Source organism: Apus apus, chromosome 8, assembly GCF_020740795.1.
Source record: "Apus apus isolate bApuApu2 chromosome 8, bApuApu2.pri.cur, whole genome shotgun sequence".
Taxonomy (NCBI): Eukaryota; Metazoa; Chordata; class Aves; order Apodiformes; family Apodidae; genus Apus; species Apus apus.
This window is the reverse complement of record NC_067289.1, coordinates 5,369,245-5,391,959: the sequence shown is the minus strand read 5'-3', so window position 1 is coordinate 5,391,959 and position 22,715 is coordinate 5,369,245. Positions and strand designations below refer to the sequence as shown.

The 22,715-nt window shown below is 38.0% G+C and overlaps 1 protein-coding gene across 1 annotated transcript in view; it reads left to right on the top strand.

The window, feature by feature from the left end:
- LOC127387877 (glypican-5-like) overlaps nt 1-22,715 on the top strand; it is a 349,409-nt gene that overhangs the window by 111,971 nt on the left and 214,723 nt on the right. Inside the window, exons 5-6 of the mRNA XM_051626736.1 lie at nt 4,362-4,421; nt 6,312-6,437. Coding sequence (XP_051482696.1) covers nt 4,362-4,421; nt 6,312-6,437 — 186 coding nt within the window. The remainder of the gene's footprint in view (nt 1-4,361; nt 4,422-6,311; nt 6,438-22,715) is intronic.

Sequence of the window (22,715 nt, the reverse complement as noted above, 5' to 3'; positions counted from 1 at the left end):
TCCATGAAAGTCATGAAAGCTTTTCCTCAACGAAGTCTTGAGTAATTTCAACGGCTGAGTCAAAATTACTTAAAATATAATGCCCCAGGTCTTTAAGGACTTAAGCTTATCCAGGGGCGGAGGTGGGAAGGAGGGAGGAGTGAAAAGGAAAGATTGATTGCCCTGATGTGAAGTCAGTCCCTCATTTCACAAGACTGGAGAGGATTAATAAAATCCCTTACTATCACCTTGATTTGTTATGTAACAGAGCAAGAGCAGAAGTATTTCTGTTTAGCCTTGTTATGTCTATCTTGGCTTCTATTCTTCAGCTGTGTGCCAGTTGAGACACTATTCAGCTGAATTTCTGCCACTGGCCCTGGCAGGAGAATCCCTGCTCCCAGATCTCCTAGTCTTTCTTTTCACTTTCACTTACGTAGCTCCTGGATTGGTTTTCTGTAAATGTAAGTGGGGAGGGAAGGATGTCTTTGCAATCCCACTCCTGATACATGAGTAGATATCAGAGCTGAAAGACCATAAAATCGAAATGACATATTTCTGGCTAACATGTTGTTCTCTATAACACCAGTGTTAATCTGGAACAACTTTAGCGGAGTGGAATTATGCTGGGCTTACGCCTCCCTCTGAGAACAGTATCTAATCTGCCCAGGGAGTCCGTGTGTATCTCTGTATGTTGGATAGGTGGATGACAGACAGCATTATTAAAATTTCCGTAGCCCGGACTTTGAGTTATGAAGATGAGATTTTGATCCGTTTCTGTTTTAATTCTCATCTAAGCTTGCATGAATGAAACAAACACTGCTTTAAAAGATGAAAGTAAGAGTCGCAAGCCGTATTTTTCAAGTGGTAATGAAATTACACCCCTTTGTAATTTAGAACCAAAACACAACAGTTTGTGCTAGTGCTTGGAGCTAATCAAATTTTACCATGCAAAACAGAGAAAAGAGTATTAAGGAAATTAATAAATTCAGCAGTAGTAATCGAAAGAATAGTCATAGTACAATTAGTGAAATACACTTTTAAAAACAGAGCCCTAGACTATCTTCTGTATAAATCATTGACTTCACTGGGACCTACACCTTGGCAACCAAAAAGGCAGAATTACCAATCTGTTAACAGATAACCCCCTAACACATGCGCATTGGTGTCTTTAATGGCATGACAGAAGTTCTTTTTCACCTGAGGATCTGTTCCACCCCCTTCCCAACCATCTAGATTTATTTGGTTATTGACCTTTTATAGCGTAAGACCTGCAGATGGAAAATAAAATATGCTAAAACTTAATATACTGTAAATGAGACAGTTTCCCAGAATTAGTCAGTGCACTAAAAATTAGTTTATCAAAAAAACTAAAATAAGGGCATTCTTAAATAATTAGCATAAAACATCATTGAAATACAGTGTTGATAGGTATTGTGGAAAGCCTATGCACCAAAAATGAACAATGGAGCCATGCTATAATTAGTATGAAGTGGAGAATATTTTTAAATTTTCCACAACTTCCCTTAAAACACATGGCATGAGGCTTGTGCTTTGCTTCTTGGAAACGACTGGGAAATGGTAATTAGAGTGAAGTACACAGTGATTAGCTACATCACTGTGTTGTTCATCATCTATCATTTAATCACATGTGATACCAATAAAAAGCAATTTTAGGTAATAAAATTTTATAATGGATGGGTGAAATTGTTCCTACAGTGGGTTGTGTAAAATGCACTTAGAGTGACAGATAACTGCTACAGGGGGTCTAGATTATGAGAGTAATTACATGAATCTTTTTTGGTGCCATTCCTTCTGGCGGTTTAAAAATGAAGAGCAATAACATCAGCTGTCAGTCAGGTTAGGTACAAGGTCACCCAGGGGATCAGCCTGACCCGGTCTAGTCTTTCGGTCTCTGTAGTAGACAACCCTGCAAATGTTCCTTAATTCAAGGGGAATATGGAGCATGATTCCTGCCTTTTAGAATAAGGAAAGAAAAAGAAGAAATGACCCAGCACTCCTCAAGTAAAGAGAAAAGCTGTGGCTCATTCCCTTAAGGAGTCAGAATATTCCCAAGCTTCAAGAGTAATTCTGGTTAGTGCATCTGTAGGAGAAGCCACAATGAAGTGGCTTCTCATCTCTTCTCTAGTAACTGCTTGGAGATGCCCTTAAAAATCTGGTGCCAAACAGCTTACACCTATATATGTATGTTTGCTGTAAAGGTATTAGTGCAAGGCCAGTTACAAAACCAAGCTCCTTTTCCAAGGAGTTTGAGCAGCTCTTGTTCAGATGGTGTTTCTTATCCTGACATCTTTTTTCTGGGAGTGTGTTTTTGATTCTGGCTGGAGGCAGTCCTCACTCTTCTGCACACTGGGGTCCTGCATGGTCTCTGAATTCACATAGCAATTGGATCCTATCTTGCAGTAGTTGAACCCTTTTCTGCTCCGTTTGCTCTCATGAATTCTTGGGAATTTCCCATCTTTCTTGATTTTCTTCTGCGTTCCATTCCTGCGTATTTTTTGTTGTGCAACGCTGTGAGGGACAATAGTGTAAGAATCTAGAACCTGAATAAATGTTTCATGATCTGGTAGGGAACCTTTACCTCTGATTAAGCCAAAAAGCTTTTTTACTAATGTTTTCTCTCTCTCTCTTTTGTTTTTTTTTCATTACACAATCATGTTCAGGGATTAACTGAACCTGGCTGGATTGCTGCTGTAGTGGTTTTTTAATGTGGAAGTTACTATAACATGTAGTAGAGATGACAAGGAAATTGAAACCATATGATGGTACAGGGACTGTACATGGCATGTACAGGATTGAAATCAGTAAATTGAAATGTTATTGCTGAGTTCAGCACAAAGTACTACTCTGGGCAGGGACTGGACTCCAAGCAAAGTTGAATACCTGCCTTTTGGCATGTCTGCTGCATGTAATACTTCAAGCCACTAAACATAGACTGGTTACAGATCTCTGTATACAAGTATGTTATGTTTGACAAAGAAATGTAACATCATATTAGGTCCCTAATTGGAGAAGGCAGGCTTTGAAATTACGTTTTGTTGGAATTGCATTGTTATACTGTGAACTTACAGGTCTTGTATACATCTTAAAATAAACAATTTTGAGTTTCTATGGGGATGTTTTAAGTTGAGGGCATCTGTTTTACTTGAAATTAACTATCTGTTGGGTCAGATATCACATGACTTTATTAAAATTATAATATTAAAGTGCAAGTACATAACAGGTTATTAATGCCAGATGGAGATTAACTTACTGTGGAAACTAATCATACAGTTCTTACTGGCTGGCCAAGGCAGAAGTTTCAGGAGGTCCAGATTATCCCTGTTACAAATTCTCATTTCCATTTTTGACTGGCTGTGTTGGAACCACTGTTCAGTGGTGGCAGGTGACACTCACCTGGAATCAGTGCAGGCTTATTCTCCTGTGGCCACACTTGCTGTAACCTTGATGTACAATGGCAAAGGCACCATCATATGGCTGTCCTCAGAGCTGCTGGAGGTGGTGCTTGCTCTCTCCGGTAAGAGTTAACTGGATTGGCAAGTATTTTTGAGCCTCTTTGCATTACTCCAGCTGTTGCTGTTACTTTATACATCAGAGTACAGGTGTAAGAATGATCAGAGTGTGGTATCAAATCATGTAAGGAGAAAATTGCATCATTATGTTAGTAGTAAATACAATGTTTAAGGTTAAAATTAAGGGACCTCAGGTTATCAGTGAGTACATTTGCACTAAATAACTACTAAGGTTGTTTCTACATTACTTCCTCCAATATAACCTTAGAGCCTGTCTCTCCTGTTTTGCAAAGTTGTTGGTTTTTTCCAGTGGTGTAATCTGACCAGAACTGAACAGCAAAAAATTACTGTATCTGTGTTATTTATTAACAGACAGAAAATTGCTCACACCAGAAAATGAATGTTGCTTGTTTGTATCGCCCTTCCCATGGTGCTTGTTCTACACTGTAATTGTTTTCTTGTATAGCCTGATGTATTTACAGTTCTTCCATTTGCTATCAGTTATAGTTAAGTACCACTGAATTGTCAACTTGTTGGTGTGCATGCTGCATTTGTAATTGTGCTTTTATTTGAAAAGTATTGGGAGAAAAAAATCTCAGTTGTATTTTTTTTTTTTAGTATTGCATTAACATTTTTAACTGCATCTATACTTTGGAAAAATCTCATGACAATTTTCCTCTTTTTTTTGTTTTCTTATATTATCCTATGCATGTGCTTGATGGCCTTTCTTTCAAATAATTTTTACTTTTCTCTTTTGTTTCTCATTTCTTTTCCTCATTTGCCTGAATTCCTGCTTCTCCCCTACTCCCCAACTTCTCCTGGTTGATGCTTATTTTCCCCGGCCTATTCCAGTTCTCTGCCTCTGAAAGCTTCAAAGAATGACAAATCAAGAAGTTTGAAAAAAATCTCTCGGTAAGAATGAACACAAGGTGACGTACTTTGTTGTCTCTTCACTTAGCTCATCTCCAGTGTAAGCTGGTGTTTCAGCTGTAATCTAGGAATAGGCATACTTTGGTTACTGCTTTTATACAGTGGGGCACTGAGATACTGTAGGTTTTCCACCTAGTGTGTTTATTTTTCTACTGAGGAAAAAAGTAATTTTTTTAACTTGTTAAAATTTAGGTGGACACAGAATTCTGCCTTTGTAAGATGCCATTTTGAAATGTCAGTTTCACTCTACTGAAAAAAGTTTAAGCGTCTTGGGGTGAGCTGAGTAAGACAAACTTTAGACTCTTAAAAGAGTGCTCTTTTCTTCCTTCAAAGAAAACTCCATTTTTGAACCAGTAAAATCTTTAGCATTCAAGTCACCTTTCATAACTGACTCTTTGCCTGTTCTCTCAGGTAGGTGGCCTTCTGTCTGGGCCTGGCTTTACTCTGTACTCATATCCATATCCATAAGGTAGTGATCAAGAGGAGAAATACAGAGTCCCTTGCCATAAGCTCCCAAATGCCTTCTCTTTTTTTATTGTTTACAATTACAGCTTCCCTGCATTGTTAGGGTAAATTAGTTCCTTAGAACCATATGATGACTAATTTATCTAGAGCAGGATTTCATCACGCTTAAGATAAAGGGGATAGTTAAACACTTTTGAGAAATCAAAAAGACAGTTGTGGGGGAGAGATGAGCACTGCCTAAACCTTGTAAGGGTAGATACCTAGCAGTGAACTTTCATACTGCTTAAAACACCTGTTGCTCCTAAAAGAATAATAAATCCTGATTATTTTTGTGCCAGGCTCCTTCCAGCTGTGTCCCTGAGCACAGTGCAATGTCCCCTTCCAGCCTGCCAGGCAGAAAGATTATAAACCAGAGTGAATCCTTTGTCTTCCCAGTAGGGCTGTTTAGGGACTTCTGAGACTAGCAGATGGCTCCATGATAGCTCTAGCTCAGTTTTTGTGTCCTGTGTCTTGTTCTCAGTATCTTTAACACATTAAATCAAACAAGAGCTCTTAAAGCTGTGAAAACAGGGTCAATTCTTATTTTGAAATAGTCTCAATTGTGTGCTGAGTTGACGTGTTTTGATACAGTTTATTTTTATGGCTACCTCAGCTAGATGTCTATTATAAATATAATCAGATTATACAAGAGGCAGCAGTTTGCTCATAAGGCATTTTTCCATACTTCCATTCCATCAGCAGTGGGCTGTTGTACTGGCCAAGAGTAATGGTTATTCACCAAACCAGCAGGCTTAGCCTCCTCTTAGCAGCTGAGGTGCAAGACATGATCAGAGAAATTTCTTTCTCTTACGAGTGTGACATGGATAGTGAGGATGGGCAGGAATTGGCCCCACCACATCTCAAGGAGATTACTTCTGTATTGTCTGTATTCTGCTCTGTATGTGTGGGATACTTAAAGCATATTGCAGGGTTTGTGATGGGATGTTAACTCTAGGAAGTCTTTTCCACCCAGGAAGTTATTGACAGTGTTCTTAATTCATCTCACATGTGCAAGAAATGGAGAAATCTTCACTTAACAGTAACAGGGAAAAAGCACATTCCTTTAATGATGATATTTTCTCATTATTTTTTAAATCTGTTTAAAGAGACTCAGTAGAGTGTACACTTTAAATGTTGAGAGATGTGTTAATGTAGTTAGTGAAAACCACTCGTTGTATGTAGTTATGTGCATTAACACTGGACTAAGTAAGACTGGATGATGCTTAGGAGTAAAAATACCCTAGAAATTGAATTACTTTATTTCCATAAGGGTTGTAAACTCTGAATTTGGTGGAGGGTTAAGTTGACAGGGGACTTAAACCATAGGGTTACTGTTCTGTTGTCAAATGTGTTCTTTCTGTGTTACAGAGAGTTCATCAATTACATGAAGCGATCCCGAACCTTTTATGCCTCCATAGCAGAAAGGCTGTGTGATGGGGACCTGGTGATGAGAGACAGCTCAACTTGCTGGAATGGAGAGGATGTTGTAGAAAGGTAAAGTTACGAGTAAAAGTTTTCCCTTTACAGTGAAAAAGGTGACTTCATATCTTTCTCATGTCTCATAAGCATTCTGAGACATTGCTGTCATTGTAAGTTTCTGCTCCATAATGAACTTGATGCTTAATTGAGCAAGGGTTTTGCAAAAATAAAAGGCTGTTAATTTTGAGTTCTAGGTGTCTGTATTAGATGCAGTGGAACATTTTCTCAGAGGGCTGCTTTGAAGAGTCGCTTTCTTTCACTATAGAGAGATGGTCCTTTGTAGAGAGATCTTGCCCACTAAAGCTGTTAGCAAGCAGTACCTCCGTGACTGACTGGAGGTCCCTTCTAGTCTGCAGTTTAAAGGTTCATTAGTGCAGAGCTGAACACCATGTTTGGCCATAATTAGAGAATATTTAGCTCTTTCTGCAAAGGTGTCAGAAAATACAGGGACCTGCGTGTAATGGTCTTTAAAGGATTTTCCTGCCATTTCCTTTCCAAGTTTCTGACTTAGCACCTTGAGTAACAACTGGTTTTGGAATTGCCTGGCATCGTTACCAGAGCACGTTCTGCAGGAATTCTTATAAATTGATGTTTGATAAACTCACTGTTCCCTGTGGACAGAGCAGCTAGAAGCTTCATAGGGTGAAAAGGTCTTTCTAGTTTGTCAGCTGATTTTTTTTCTGCTCAGTATTTTATCAGTGTCTCTCCTGTCAGCCTTTAGAATCCAAACTGGAAAATACACTTGGAGTCTCCATGAGCTAAACTTTTTGGTGTCATTTCTCTTACTCTGTATAAAATGAAACAGCATTGCCCTGAGGAGAAAAAGAGGTAATCAGGATACAAGTGTATCTGTTACTATCACTGTCAAAGAATGCTTCAGGTTTTGCAGTGAGAGCTTGTTGGAAGTGTGCCAATGTTTCCCAAAAATATCTTTTCTTTGAAACAGAAACATTCCATGGGATTGTGTTGGCTTTCCTGATGTTTCTCTTTGAAGTGTATTTTGTATAGCAGTTATAAAAGATAAAAGTTCTAGCATTCTGTTTTCTTGCTTGTAAACATTTTTCATGGTTGAAATTGTTTTGTGGGAACTGACAATTCCAATGTGCAATAGAGATTTTCCAATTTTAGACTGTCCCATTGAAGGGACTTCTGACTCCCACACAGCTCAGCTTAACTTTCTTATATGTAAATAACTTCAGCTTAATTACATCAGAAATAGTTGGAGATAAATACGTGTCTAGCACAGTCTAAGGTAACTTTAAGTTTAGTATTCCACTGTATTTTGACATAAATTAATTGTCAAAGCATGTATTTGAAGATTTTGGCACCAATTCAGTATTCTAAATGTATTGTGATTATAATACTGGTTAAAGCTGTCCAGCCAAAAGAAAAAGAAGGAAAGCAGCATTAAGAAAAATATTTTCTGTATGTAAAATTTAGGTTTAATTTTTATCTTTGTTTAAGCAAAACAAAGCAAAAAAACCACATAAGTTGCTGATATACGTGTTTCAGAAAAGCATGAATGTGAAAGCTCTTGTTTTTTTCTCTTTGCTAGTGTGTAACTTTCTCAGAGCTGGAGACATATGAAAAAGTTTCAGGTTTGAAAAGGGCAGGAAGCTGGGAAAAGTAGCAGGGAAAAGACAAGACTCCTCATATTTTGAATTTAAAAGCAAAGGGGGAAAAAACCTCGTACACACCACCAACAACAGAAAACAAAACCAAAAAAAGCCCCACACTACCAAACCCTGAAATACATTTGTGTTTAATATTATAGATGGAGAAATCAGAATACAAAAGTTTCAATTCACATGTTTAATCAGACAGCAATACCTATGTATTGATCAGCTCTGTCTCAATATTGATTGCCTTAGAAGGAGGAGATTTCCCGGACAGCCTGCCCTGCCAGCAGTGCTACATAGCAGCACAAACGTGGTGCCTGCTGGCTGGCAAGTTTTACTGCTTTCATCATCTGTTTTATAGGCTGGATTTGTCACCAGCTCTCCCCACATGAGAAATAAACCTGTCCTGATGATGCCTGAAGGTGCATTTATCTTTGCTCTTAGTCCATTCCCAGGAGACCAGAGGATTAAATCTGAGCAGTAGCAAACAGCTCTGAATGAAAGCGGAGCCTTATTCTTAGTTCTGTATCAGAAAATAGCTCACCCCTCTTAATCTGGTGATTCTCTTGTGATCCTGAGTTTAAGGTTACTCAAAAAAGCTGCAGTTCCTGTTTCCTCAGTGCTTCTTACATTTCATAATGTCATTTGAAAGCTGAACAGTATTTATGCTACACACTACTTGGCATTCAAGGTCTTTAGGAAAAACAAACTTAACCTTTAAAAACAATTTGACACACAAATTCAGTCCGAAACAATATGAAATTATTACTCACAAATGGGGATTGTGCATTCAGTTAGTAGAGAGCTCATTGAGGTCTGTTAGAGGAGCAGATAAACAGGATTCTCATTGTACTTCTTAAATTTTATTATAACTCTGGATTGGGTTTTATCATGTTTAAATCAATGCACTATCAGGCAAGATAGTGCCTCTTCATGGGAGGGATGGGATGGGATGGACGGATGGATTCCCATGGATGAGAAGGGATGGTGCTGGTGACCCAGTGCCCGCACTATCTGTACTTAGGAGGTTTTACTTGAGACTGGCTCCACTGCGTTCCTGGGGACTGAACACCACTAGAATCCCTAAAGTACATCCTTAGTTTCCTTGAAAAATAATCTAATTTAGAGACTGCTCTGCGGTATGGACTGGAGTGTGAGAAATGGTGACACTCAGGGATTTAATTGAAAAGCATAAACCTGATCTAAACTAACATGATAGTCACAGAATTGTAGAATGTATTGGGTTGGAAGGGACCTTATAGGTCATCTAGTCCAACCCCCCTACAATAAGCAGGGACATAATGTAGACACCCCTGGGCACCTGCATTTGGAATTTGGGGTCTGAAACTTTAGCTACCTCAAATAATAAGCACTTAAAGGCTGTATTTAGCACATACATCAAGAAGTTTGTTAAAAAATTATATCAATGCAATCTACTGATGCAGTTAGTCTGTGGTGAAAATTTTGGTAGCACAGTGCCCATAACAGCAAGGTGACACAGTACTTTGGAAATCTCAGGCTGGGCTGGCTCACAGATTTGCTGTTTTCTGAAGAATTCAGCAGAAATTTCATCCTCATTTCAGGTGTGTCTCTTCAGGTGTGTATGGGTTGATTTTTCTGGAATGGGTTTCTGTGAATGTGTCAGACTTGGCCCTTGGTATTGCTTTAAAATGTTTCAGGAAGGCTAAATCTTCATTCTCATTTCCCTAAATCTGCCTTGGTTTTTTAGTACTATGGTGAGTTTAAAGGTAGTAAAAATATGTTCATATCACTGGAGTCTACAGGTTTGACACTGATCTAGCAAAGGGCAGAGAGAGTTTATTTCACAGCTATGGCTTTTCACATTGGAGCCACTTTCTCAGGAAATTTCAATTGTAAAATTTTGAGGGTTAAAAACTTGCATATAAAAATGGCTTTTAAACCAGATTGTTGGGAGTATAAGAGAACAATGTTTTGTAACACTCAGTAAAACTCATGTCTCTTTTCCTTCTTTCTCCTGTCCTTTACTTGGAATTTTACATTAAGATTACGGGACACCTGTCCACAGGCTTGAGCAGATCACATCATGGGTTATTAGGCTCCCAAGGCCTGTGCAAGCTGGCTGAGCTAATCACAGTGACATCCTTTTCTCAAAATGTTTTCCTTTAGAGACTTTTAGGTTTTATGAATTTAGCACTTTCATTGTCCCCTTTCTCATTTCCTTGGGCTCTAGGAAGCAACCATCTGGATATGGAAAACAGAGATAATAATTTATCCTTAGCATACTTGAAAAACATTAGCTTCTGTTACTCTTGTGCTATCAGTGTAAACAATTTCTGGAGGTACAGTCATTACTGTAAGTTGTAAAATGCTCTATGTTTTTGCCATTGTTACAGTATTTTCCAAGACTTGTGATGTTTTTGTTGGTGGTGTTTGTTGGTGTGGTTTTTTTTACTAATCCTGTAGAATAAATCAAATACACTATGTTGGAAGTGACCAATGGAGACAAATTTGCCTGAGCTAACCCTTCAGAATGATGCAGAGCTCTGACAGGCTTTGACTGGCATATCATGTATCCTTCTGTCACAACACATGAGGAGTAGGTGTTAAAGTTCATTGTCATGCAAGCATGTAAATGTTAATAAGGCTTCTAATTACCTCCTGCATAGCCCCAGTCAGCCATAGGGAGGAGAGCTGGCAGTGGTTAACAGCTACAGTTGCAGTTGAAACCCTTAACTTTAATATTGGTGACCTGTGAAATACAGGCAGCTGGTCCCAGGCAGGCTGAGTACTTGAAACAGTTCAAGTGAGTATGGAAACCAAAGATGAAGGTAGCTCAGTGTTTTCCTTATTCAGGTCAAGTGTAGGTCTGCTATTAGCCGGCTTTCACTATGAATAAAATATCTTGGTGAACTTGGACTTGATGACATAAGTTTGAATTTGCCCCACATTCCTTTAATGTCTGTCTCATAAAATGAACAGTAGCTGCTCTAAGTTACTTGTGTAATTTGTATGCACAGGTCTGTGATGTCTTTATGAATAGACTTGAATAACAGATAAATAGTTGATAAATTAAATAATTGATACATTGCTGTTGGTAAAGCTTGCCCTTTTGTGTGAGGAAGAAAAAATTTGGAGTTTGGCCAGTACTTAGCATACTCTCTTTATAGCTGTCAGATGCACTGAGGCACACAGCAACCTGCATTATTTTCTCTTTTTACAAGGTGGGGGATTTCACTGATGATGGAAAGAAGCAATTATATTTTAAATACAGAGCATTATGCACTGAATGGGATTAGAGCTGTTCCTTACCACAGTCACTAACCTGTAGTACTTAGATAAAACATTCAATACAAATAGTGCCACCACAGAGGACTGTGCTAGTTTTTAAAAAGATGCTCAGAAAGATAAATCTATTTGACTAAGAAAATATAGCAGTATAAGGAAGTAAATGGTTCGGTAAGGAGATATTTGTCATTCTTGTTTTTAGTAGGAATAAATTAAATTACACCTCAGTTTGAGAAGATTTCTTAAAAGATGTTAGACAGCTTTCAGTTCTGAACAGAAAATATGGTCAAAATGAATTTGTAATATATAATGAAAGTTAAACTATTTAATTGCATTTCTTCAGCACTAGCAAACAGAAAGATAACTGGTTAGTATTGGATGTTTTGGATGTACAAAACCCATATAAAATGATTTCTTATGAAAAGGAAGCACATATCCAGCTAACAAGCTGTGTTCAATCTGCAAGAGTTATTAAATTGCCATATAATAATGCCTAGATGGTTTTTCTTCTGCAGTATCACAGAGGCCAACATAGTAAGCTGATACTAATTGAAGGAATTACATATTTAGTGCCAGAAAGGACGTCACTCAAACATCTCCCAGAGGGTTATGGGAATATACATATGTAGAAAGGAATGTCTTCTGTCGTGACTTGAGATTAGTGCCACATAGGATCCTGTGGTTAGATTACTTTTCTGCTTCTAGTTCTGACTCTATCAAAATCATGAGCTGTTACAACTTTAATCCGAAGGGAAAGTGGATTGTCTTTCTGACAATGAAAAGATGTTATAATGCCATTAAATAGCAGAAAGCTCCTTGTATTTGTGTGACAGTTTCAAGTCTAACTAAAATACAGAGTGCAGGAAAAAATGGAATTAGGAAAACCGCTTCCTACTTGTAAAAATGTACCTAAAGCATTTCAGTGCTGTAAATACTTTTTGAACACATGGACAACAGGAAGGGGTGATTGTCTCAAAATCTGTTACACCTCTCTAGACTTCTCTAGCTGTTGAGATTACTTTATAGTTTAGTATTGATTGCCACAGTATTTATTTTTCTCCACAAAGTGCAAAGATGTATTTACTTCTTCAGTCAAGGGCCATTTCTAATATTGCATAAGACTGAGCTGTCAAGCACAGGCTTTCAGCCCCAATTTTCTCTTCAGTCAAAAGGATACCTATTATGCTTTTGGGACCATCTGTAGGGCTGTGTTAAAGAGCCAGGATACATAGCTGAAAAGTAAGTGGTCCCATAACTACTTGTGAGTAAGGTACCTCCTCTGCTGGAGAAGAGCCATCAAGATCAAAGGTAACATGTGCTACAGTCCCTGTACTGTGTAGTGAGACCTTATACCTTTCAAATTCCAGACAGAACTTTTTCAAAAAAGGAAGATTGTCCCTAAAGAACCCTTCACAACTCTGGTGCTGGCAGCCATTCCATGTAGCTTTGTGAGTTCAGTTTTTGCTGTGTGGGTGTGCATGCAGTGTGGATATGAGCAACAACACCCTGAAGTACAGGCTGGATCAAAGCCATATGCTGAAAACATGTATTGTTTCACACACCACATATATATGCAACCTTTCTCCTTTTTCTATGAAAGAAACTTTTTCAATCGTACGTAATGAATTTTAGTATCAAGCCCCCCCTCCATTCCCCTCCATTGTGCAAGCCAGCCAGGGGAGGGAAGGAGTGCTTGCCTGCATGCCCATATACATCTGTGGGATTGTAGTAAAGCTTCATCTTGTGGTGCTTCAGTGCATTTATTTAAGGATTTTCTTTTAAGTAGAAGAATCCTGACTAGATGAGGAAAGAATTATTTGCTCCTGGGTTGTATGACTTCTGAATATTAATGTTTGGGTTTGCAAATATGAGCTGAGTTTTCATTTTTGGGGAAAGATATATTAGTTTGGTGAGAAACATAAGGGATTTTTCATGGTTTTGACCAGAAGACATGTTTTCTGGTGAGGCTTTCTGTTAGGAATAGAGACTCTTGAAGTCTCTTCTCTCCTCACCACAAATTTTAAAAAAGTCAAGGCATGTCTTCCTCTGACCCACACTGAAAAAGTGTGTAAAGAAAAATGACAGAAGTTAATGGTGTTTGTACAGGATAGCTGCCTTATGAATACCTGTGACAGACCATTTGGCTGGATGGCATCTGCACTCATCTTTGTAATTTAACTGCTAAGTGTATATGCTTAAAGACTTGATTTTCTTTTTTTTCCTTTCTTTGTTTTGTGGGTATATTTATGCAGTGATGAAGGAAAGACATTTTTCAGGAATTCAGTCCTGGAAACTATTAATAGATTGGTCTCCGTGTATAGATTTCATTAAATGTAATTATGTGCCAGCTGTTGGCAGAAAATTCAACACCAAAAAGGAGCAACATGTTGAATTACCCAGCACTAACTGTGTATGAGAAGTTTATGTGAGTCAGGAGGCAAGTTTTGTTCTAAGGTACAGAAATAAAAAGAAAGCCAGTAGAGAGTAAGTTTTTCTTGTGGTACAAACAAAGCACAAGAAATCTGTTTCAACATGTGAGTAACTGCTCACCCAAGATCTGTTTGTGAAGTTTGTAAGCATGATTTGTGGTCCTCACTTCTCTTGGACTGGACTGCTATGTCGATTGTATGACTGAGATGATGTTACTTAACTTGGTGTTCGTATTCTGAGACCTTCTGGTGGACAGTAGTGGCATTCTTGTGCTCAGTCTGAGTTTGGGGTCACTTGAGCTCCCCAGGCAGCTTCACTAAACTGTTACTGTTAACAGCTGAGCCTTGAGAAAGAGCTGAAAAGCTACCTCCAATATTTTGATGATTGTCTTTAAAGCTTTGTTTTTCTGCTTTTTGTTTAAAATGGCATTTCGTTTGTGTTTCTGTACATAACATACTGTCAAAAAAATTCATACTGATGTGGTGAGTGCAGCTTTCGGTATTGACTCTTGGTGACCCTGTGTCCACTGCTGACCTGCTTGTTGGAAACAGTCCTTTTATGTAATCACACCCTCACCTTGCAGTGTTAAAGGCTGGCTTTCTTCTTCTTAGTTAATATTGTTACTGGGATATGTCCAGCTAATTTCTGTTGATTGCTCAAGTCAGTATTTGAAAAACATTTCTGTAAATACAAATAAGGATTTGGCTGGTGAAGGCCTCTCTTTTAACATCATAGCATTAGGCATTTTCTCTCATGCTGAGGGAATTGAATAAAAGTAATACTGAGTTTCAAAGTGTCTTAGGGGACACGTGTGGATTTAGTGTCTAGTCACTGACATACTCCTTTTGATTTAAATATTCTGTACAGCAGGATATTTGAGCAGAAAACATGGAAGAATAAATCTTATTATACAGTCATCTAGATAGCTCTAGTGAGGCAGTATTTTGCAGATGCAATGTGTAACTGGGGCTAATTTGTTAATATCATAGCATCTCATTTTGGCAGCTTTGGGATGTTCTTTATTGAACAGTAATAAAAACAAATGATGGACAGAAACTTTATTTTATATGGTATTTTTTCTATTTATTTTCTTCAGAAGAAGGAGAGAACAACCCTTATTTAGTCAGAAAACTGAAACTTTCCAATTAAAATAGTAAAGTAATAATGCAGCACTGTTCCAGTCATTGAAACTCTTCTAACAAAAACAATCCAGACATGGTTAAAGTCTGTGGAAAACATCCAAGGTAAAGTTTATTCTCTTGTGCAGAATCCAATGTAGTGACTCTTTACCCATTCCTATTCAGAAAGCTCACAATCAATGTCCCATTGAAAAAGTAGAAAGTGAACGATTTATCTGATCCTTCAGTCTGTCTTAGCCAATGATTCTTCCAGTAGGACAGTAAAATTAATTTTATTTGCAATGGGTATATAATACAACAGTATCAACACAAAAATAAAATCCTATCTTTACCTAGAGATATTGGACTGAAAATGTATTATTCAGAACATCAGTTGAGATATCAGTTAAAATTCTTTTAATACTGATATATCTAATCCTTGCTCTCAAAACTATGGGGTAGAGTAACATGCCTGGTCACTTTGTTGGATGAAAAGGCAATAACACATGGTGTTTGTTTTTTGGCATTTCTCAGAACACAATGTCTGTGCTGCCCCAGAGCACACCACTTTACTGAGCAGTTTACAATCTGCTACACAGACTTCTAAATTTACAGACCAATACCTATAGTCTTATTATTTCTTTGTATTGAGAGGATGGGCCTATCTAAAAGAATTTTCTCTATAAATTGTAATGTTTTGGGTAATGGTTAGAATGTGAGGTCTCGATAGGTGTGAAAAAAATACCATCAGGTGTAAATAAAAGTCTATTTGACATTATTGCAAGAAGAAAACAAAGATGAAAAAGGAACAATGTATTAAAAAAAATAGTTGGAGCTGGATTTTTGCATTCTCCTTTACAAGTCCTGTGTCCCAGCAGTGATGAAAACAGCATTTATAGACTATCTATAGTACAAGCAGCTCAATGGAAAAACCCATGCATTAAATTGTTCGGATTTTGAAGCAGGACTTTAGGAATCAGTCAGTGTTTAATACAGCCTATCAAATGGAATAATAAATGTTACTTTTTTAAAACAAAAGTGAATACTTTGAGAAAAATGTTGCTGTGATAAAATCTGCAGTTGCTTAAATGAAAATATTTTAGTGGAAATGCAAAAACCCTCAACTTAATAGCTAAGCTGCTGTCAGCCTGCTGGGGTTTTTCCCTTTGGACATGAAGTTATCCTGCTCTATAACAGCTCATAGCCCTCCTCTCACTCTGGTGCCTTTTTCAAATACTCCTTTATCTGTCAGCCATAGCAGGCAGTACTGTTATGCACTCTCTACACACTTTAGTATGGCAAAGCCTTTCTGTGTGTAGCTTGTGGTACTTGTATTTATGCCCTCAATCCAGCCCACTATTTCAGCAGGAGCCTGGCACTAACAACTTGAGAGATCTCGTAGAGGTCAGTAGGATTAGTTTTGCTGTGTGGGCACATGCTTCAGTATTGAACTAAATAAGATATATATTCAGCTAAATATACTCAGCAGTTTGATCAGGGTTTTACTGTGCTAGAATGATCTTGCTGTAAATTGTCATTAAGGTAAATTAGACCTTCAGATTGGTTTTCTTTGTGTTACAAGGTCTTGTATGTAAAAGGCAGGTTAGAAGCCTGTTTCTAGTAGTCCAAAATTGCGTGTCAAAAACCCATAAAATAGTTTCCTTTTTGCTGATTTCCATGCCCTGTGTAGGCTTATGGTAGATGCTGGCAAAATCCTCAGTAGCAGCCAGCTGCTTGGGCAAATAGCTGTAGGGAGGTAGGTTAGGACCTGAAGTCAGAGCTGGAGTCAGGGATAGGCATTTTGCTTTTATTGAACTGGCTTTCGCTGGAAGATTTTGATTCACCAAAATGAAAAGAAAAAAAAAATCTGAATTCTAGCATGGGAGGCTGAAGAATTACCCAGATCCACAAGAAACCTGTTATAGTGTGTCAGTCTAACCTGTTGAACCCTCTCTATGTGTAAGCAATAAAGCCAGTAGTATTGCCAGTGAATGGAGAAGAGAGGCTGTTGGGTAGGTCTGTGGCTGGGGAACTTGGTTGCAATGTGGTATAAATCTCAGGTCTAATAAGTGAGTCTGTATAGTGGAATGATGTTATTCTCCTGTCTGAAAAGTTTAGTGTTTTCTCAACACAGAAGAGGTAAACTTTTAAAATGTTGATTTTTTTTTTTTTGCAGAATAAAAACAACATTGCTGCCTAGTTCTGTCCCAGAAACTGACCTCCCAACAAAACATGGTTATCTAAGTGCATTTGCTGAGTACAGTAGTATTTAGAGCCACGTCTTGTGGTTAGAGGCAGATTTTCCTATAAGAAGCAGATCTGATGAGTAGACACAAAGTTTGACAAATGTTAAATATTGTTTTAAAGTATTTTAATTTATACGTTGTTTATTCCACAACCTCCCCATGTTATTGATTTAAAACCATCTTGCCAAAGCTTTTGCTGTCTGCTGTGTACTTTCACTGACCTCTGTTACAATTGCTTTTTAAAACAGATGATCCCTTCTTTTCTGAGTTGTCAGTGTACATACAGCTACAGAAAGAACCCTATGGATTTATTAGAATAAAACATATGAGCTCTGATGGAAGGGCAGGTAGTAAGGAAGCTGAAAATTCTTTCTTATTTTTAATTTCATAGGATTAAGTCACTCCCTGAGAATAATTGATGTATAGTATTTGATCCACAGTAACTATGTGGATATGTCATAGCCCATAGCACCAGTAGACTGTGCAGCTGATGCTTTCCTTCACTGGTTTCTGCTTTTACTCTGGTGCTGCTGAAAGTGGGCTGGAATCTGAAGCTCTCTGCACATCAGACAGTATTGTGAAGCTGGTATGTGCAGGAGTGATGGTGAGAGGAAACATTCTTGAATGAGTGTGTCTTTGCAGTAGAATCCCTTGGCATTGCTTGCGTGGAGAAGCAGTTTGATACAAGGTCTTTAATTAGCCATGTCATGCACCTTCACCTCTTTTGAATGAGGACCAAATCCATCAATCTTAGAGCTGCAATTTAGGGAGACAAAGCTTTGTTCCCTTCCTCAGTAGAAGATGGATGAATTGTTGTGGGGACTAAGTATGTTTCAAGCAAGGAGCATTAGCTGCAGGAGACATTTTTTAATGTTTGTCAGTGGAACCAAACATAATGACAGTTGAACTGGAAGGGGCATACTTTGGCTGCATTGACTTCAGGGTCACAGTAGAGAAGGAGAGAGCACTAACTCCTTTGAGGCTTTCCTTAGGTCAGTTATTGAAGTTTTAAGAAGTATCCTAAAAAATCTAAATAACATACACATTCCACTTAATTATGAAAGATTTCTAGAGAAATTATTTTAAGCTAAGAAGCCAAAAGATTTATGTGGTGTTATTTCCTAAGTCTTTAGTAGACAACTAGCATAAATTTCAGAGAAATGCAGATGATGAGCAGAGTCAGAGAAGCTTTTCTGTTTAAGCCTCTACTGTGTTAACAATGTCTTTGACTCCCAGGGAGATCTCCATCTCATCAGTGCTTTTAGTTAGAAACACACAAAGTGTCCTGGTTCACTGAGCCTTACATACTGCATATGATCTAGTTTGGACTCTGTGCAGCCAAATCAGCCATAGCATGCCAGCTGTCTCAATGCCATGGCCAAGAGTGCTGAAGTTCACAGAGCCACAGGGGCTGAGGTAGGTGTGTTCCTATAGTCTGTAGGGCAAGTATTGCTCCATGGACCTGACTGGTTGCTCAAACCAAAATCAGTCGGACAGCCAACATGTCTGGAGTGTGAACAGCAAGATCAAAGGACACCTGAGCTTGTCTTGCGGCAGGCTTAACAGATGAGGTGTTTTCCCCCACAAAGAGCTGCAGCTCAAGATTGAGTTTGTGAAAAAATTGGAGGGATGGATCGCACTTGAATCGATGTAGTGAGAGGGAGAGAAGAATTAACTATGGCCCAGAAACCTTGCTTTTCAACTAGCTGTAGTTTTCAAAAGCCTTACTGCTACAATAGTTAGGAGTAGAGACACAGCTAGGAAAATGGTCTAAGTGAGCATAAGTGCCAACTGTTGTACTGAACAATCATTTCACGTCTGATTTGACATCTTTCTGCAGATTTTTCTTCCACTTCTCTGTCTCAATTTATTTTTAGATCAGAATCACCTAAGGGGAAGGAATGGATGATCTTTTTTTATTAGAGAGGAAAATTACTATTCAGACAGCTGAGGCCAAGCTTCTTTAGTGTGAATAATTAATGGTAGTGATAAAAATGTTGTTTTGGTCACTTAGAGGAGAATAGATGGGAATAGATGATAAAAACCAAGCAGATGAAAGTGAAGAAATAGTAAAATATATCTGTAGCTTTACCATACTTCTCAAAAAGCATGGTAGGAGTGAGCTATATGCTAGTCAGAGGCTTAGTCATCCTGCATACATATTAAAGCCTTTTCCTATCCTTTACAGAATTGTTATTATGTGTAGTATGTCTTTCAGTTAAGGGAGATGTGCCTCTTCGTGGCTGAAAAGGTGCTGTCCTGCCAAGTAATGTATAGAATCATAGAACGGTTTGTGTTGGAAAGGACCTTAAAGATCATGCAGTTCCAAACCCCTGGCCATGGGGATCCATGCAGATGGATTACTGCTTAGCAGGGGGGGTAGAAGCAGTGTTAAGGAGCAAAGTTTGAGGCTTACAAAAAACAGACAACGGGGAAGGATCTCTCAGAAATAACAAAGTTGAAGAGGAGGTTTGGCTGATTGCTTCTAGGACTTTTTGGGCACAGAAAATGGAATCAAGCCTCAAGAGAAAGTCCAGACTGGTGCACGTTCTGTGATATGAAGAAGTAATGTTCATTAATAAAACTAAATCTGAGAGCAAGACATCTCAACCTCCATTTTTTCCTTCTCTCTTGAGAAGTACAAATTTCACTGGAAATCTTTGGAGGGTTTTTATTAGATTAAAAGTTTATATCTGAAAGAATAATTTTAACATGGTTAAGACTGGAGTTAAATCTAGGATGGTTTTGTTTTGGCCACGTCCTAATAGAAATCTGTAGCAGTAGGAGTAATTTCTGTCCAGTAGTTGATGCATCTTTAGTTAAACAGAGTGTTCAGGTTTTCTGGGAGTTGGGAACCAATATGCCTGTAGATAACTTCTTTCTTTCAGGCAGTTTCTGTGACTAGCTTCTACCAAGTTGCCTTCCTAGGAAGGGGACACTGTGTCTAACTTAAGCCTCTTCCTGATGTCTACACAATGTGTTTTGTCATATTCCTGTGTTTATATAATGCTGTTTTAATTGCTTATCGTCTAATTACCAGCAGAGATCATTGCAACGAGGATATCAATTCACTTCACAGGCATAACAGAGCAGTGGATTTATACAGAATTCCCAATTTCCTGCTCATGAACAGTGCTTGTTCTGTAATGAAAGGTTTGAATGATTTGTGTTTGCATAGGGTTAAGTAGGAAAGCAGGTTATAGGCAAGGCCATGCTGTCAGGTTTGGTTATATTTAGTCCGTTTTGTGTCGCTCAGCTGATGCCTTGAAGCCAAGCCAGCCTCCCCTGTTCTGACCAACCAGTTCTTTGGCAGCTAAGCTGAGTGGGGAGGATGAACTGTGATTACATTTTCAAAGTGTTTTCTCACCCAAGGTGCTACCAGGAATCTTGACCAAGTTGAAGCTATTAATGACTCAGTAGTTTTGGGTTGGTTTTTTTTCATATTGAACATTGTCAAAACTTGTCAAACTGGTTGCTTCTAGTAGTTCACAACTTAGTAAATCTGTGGCTATGTTTACAGCTTTGTAAATCTGTAAAGCTGTGCTGTTGCTGGAAAAGCAAATTTGAGCAGGATGAAAACTTTTGAAAGCTGGATTTGAAAACCAACAAAATGCCCAAATATCCTATTTTCAAGGCTATAGGTACCACATACGTGTGTTACTGAATATGAAAAAAATTGAGACTTCGTAATATTATTTAATTATTTGAGCAGAATGTTACCAAATAATTATGTATTTAACTAAAGGATAATATTAATGTCAGATGAGTTTAAAAGGCAATGAACTGTCTTCTACAGATAACTAAACATTGAAGTGCATGTTTGATAAGTGAAAAAAATTAGCAGAAGTAGTTGTTAGCATTATGAACATTATTAGTTCAACATTGCAGATAGTTTAGAAGGCTCTAACAAATTTCACTAACAGAAGATCTATAGAAATTGATGAAGTCTCATCTTTAACTCTCCTGTTGCTTACTGAAGTAATGTCAGTTCAAAGCATACTTTTAAAAAAACCTCAGTATTTGAGAGGGAAATGTTAGAACTCAAAACCTAACAGAGTAGTTTGCTCAGTTTATGATGACCTTGGCTTATAATGAATTAGCCTTACAGTGAGCAATAAAATCTGGCTTTTCCAGGGTCATTGTCCAGATAATAATTAAGTTATTTATGTATACATTTATTTACAGATAGTGTTTATCTATAAATATTCAGTTGTTATTTCTGTTCATACCCAGGACTTGGCAGTTCATTTCCACTGAAGAATCTGGGGCATGATTTGAACAATATGTTTGTGGGAACTTAATGTAAAAAATGGCAACTAGTATATTTATTAAAAGCAGAAGTGATTAATTCTACATACAGAAAATTAAAGAAAATTATGTATATAGTGGTCCAGCTATGAGAATCCTTTCAAATTACTTGTACTAAACTTCCTGGGACAAACCATGTGTTTGTAAGTGAACTGAAAAAATACAAGTCCAGATGTAGTGCTGACCTCTTAACTTTTGCAGACCCTTTATCTAAAATTAGAATTTCACCTGGAAAACTGCAGAATTTAAACAGAACATGTAGATGGACTTGAGGTTTGAGGATCAAGATCAGCAGCCTTATAGAAACGCGTTTAAAATGTTATCCTTGAAATACTGAAGAGTTTCAGTGTATGTATTGGCATTTTGAGTATGCATCAGGAAATTCAATTTTGCTAAGGAAAATCAGCAGACCTTGTAGTATCCTAAATGTCTGTGGTTGATTCGTGATTGTGGAGTCCCTTATTAGCTAATTGGAAAATGCCTTAGGTAAAGCAAGGTAATAAATGATTCACTGCTGCAAAAACACCTGGAGCTAAAACAAACCCAACTGCAGTTATATTTTGCATTTTTTGCAGAGGTTAGGACAGTCGAGCACAATTAGTGAGATGCAGCACATTGCCATGATTTCTCCAGCATTTTTTATTATCCCCTCAACCTCTCACTATGATGAGGGAGAAGAAGGAAGGCCACCAAAGGTTGTAATAGGGTTATAAGTTAAAGAAAGGAATGGTGAGTTATTGCTGCTCCAGTCACGTATTTTCTTTTGCTGTATTTGCAATACCTGAAATTCAAAACTGTAAGACATGCTTTAAGCTGTGGTAATTCTAATAGAACTGTGCCACTTGAAACCAGCAACAGATTTGATCTGTAATAATTCATTGCTTCCTATAGCCACGTCCCTGGGGAACACTGGTAGGTGGGAAGGCTTGTGTGGATGCACAAACTGGGCAGGTGCTGAAAACAAGTAGAAGAATGGACACCTATGTGTAGTACTACCCATGGCAGAGATAATTTTAGAGAAGTTAGGTTATGTACAGCAGACATTCAGGACATCTGTTTCCCTGGCATAGCTGGTTTCCCCTGTCTATGCTCAGATACCTTGGCTGGCTTATTTAAGGTAAGCTTAGGTTGTTGTCTGGATGAGTTTAGAGCTGGACTGCAAGGAGAAAGATTGAGGTCTTTTCTGTCTGGTGACAGACATGTTACCCATGCTACTTATACTCACCTAAGCGTGAGTGGGTGTTACAAATCTTGCTATTGTAAAACTACAGGGAAAAGATAATAAAGAAAAAAAAATGTAATTCA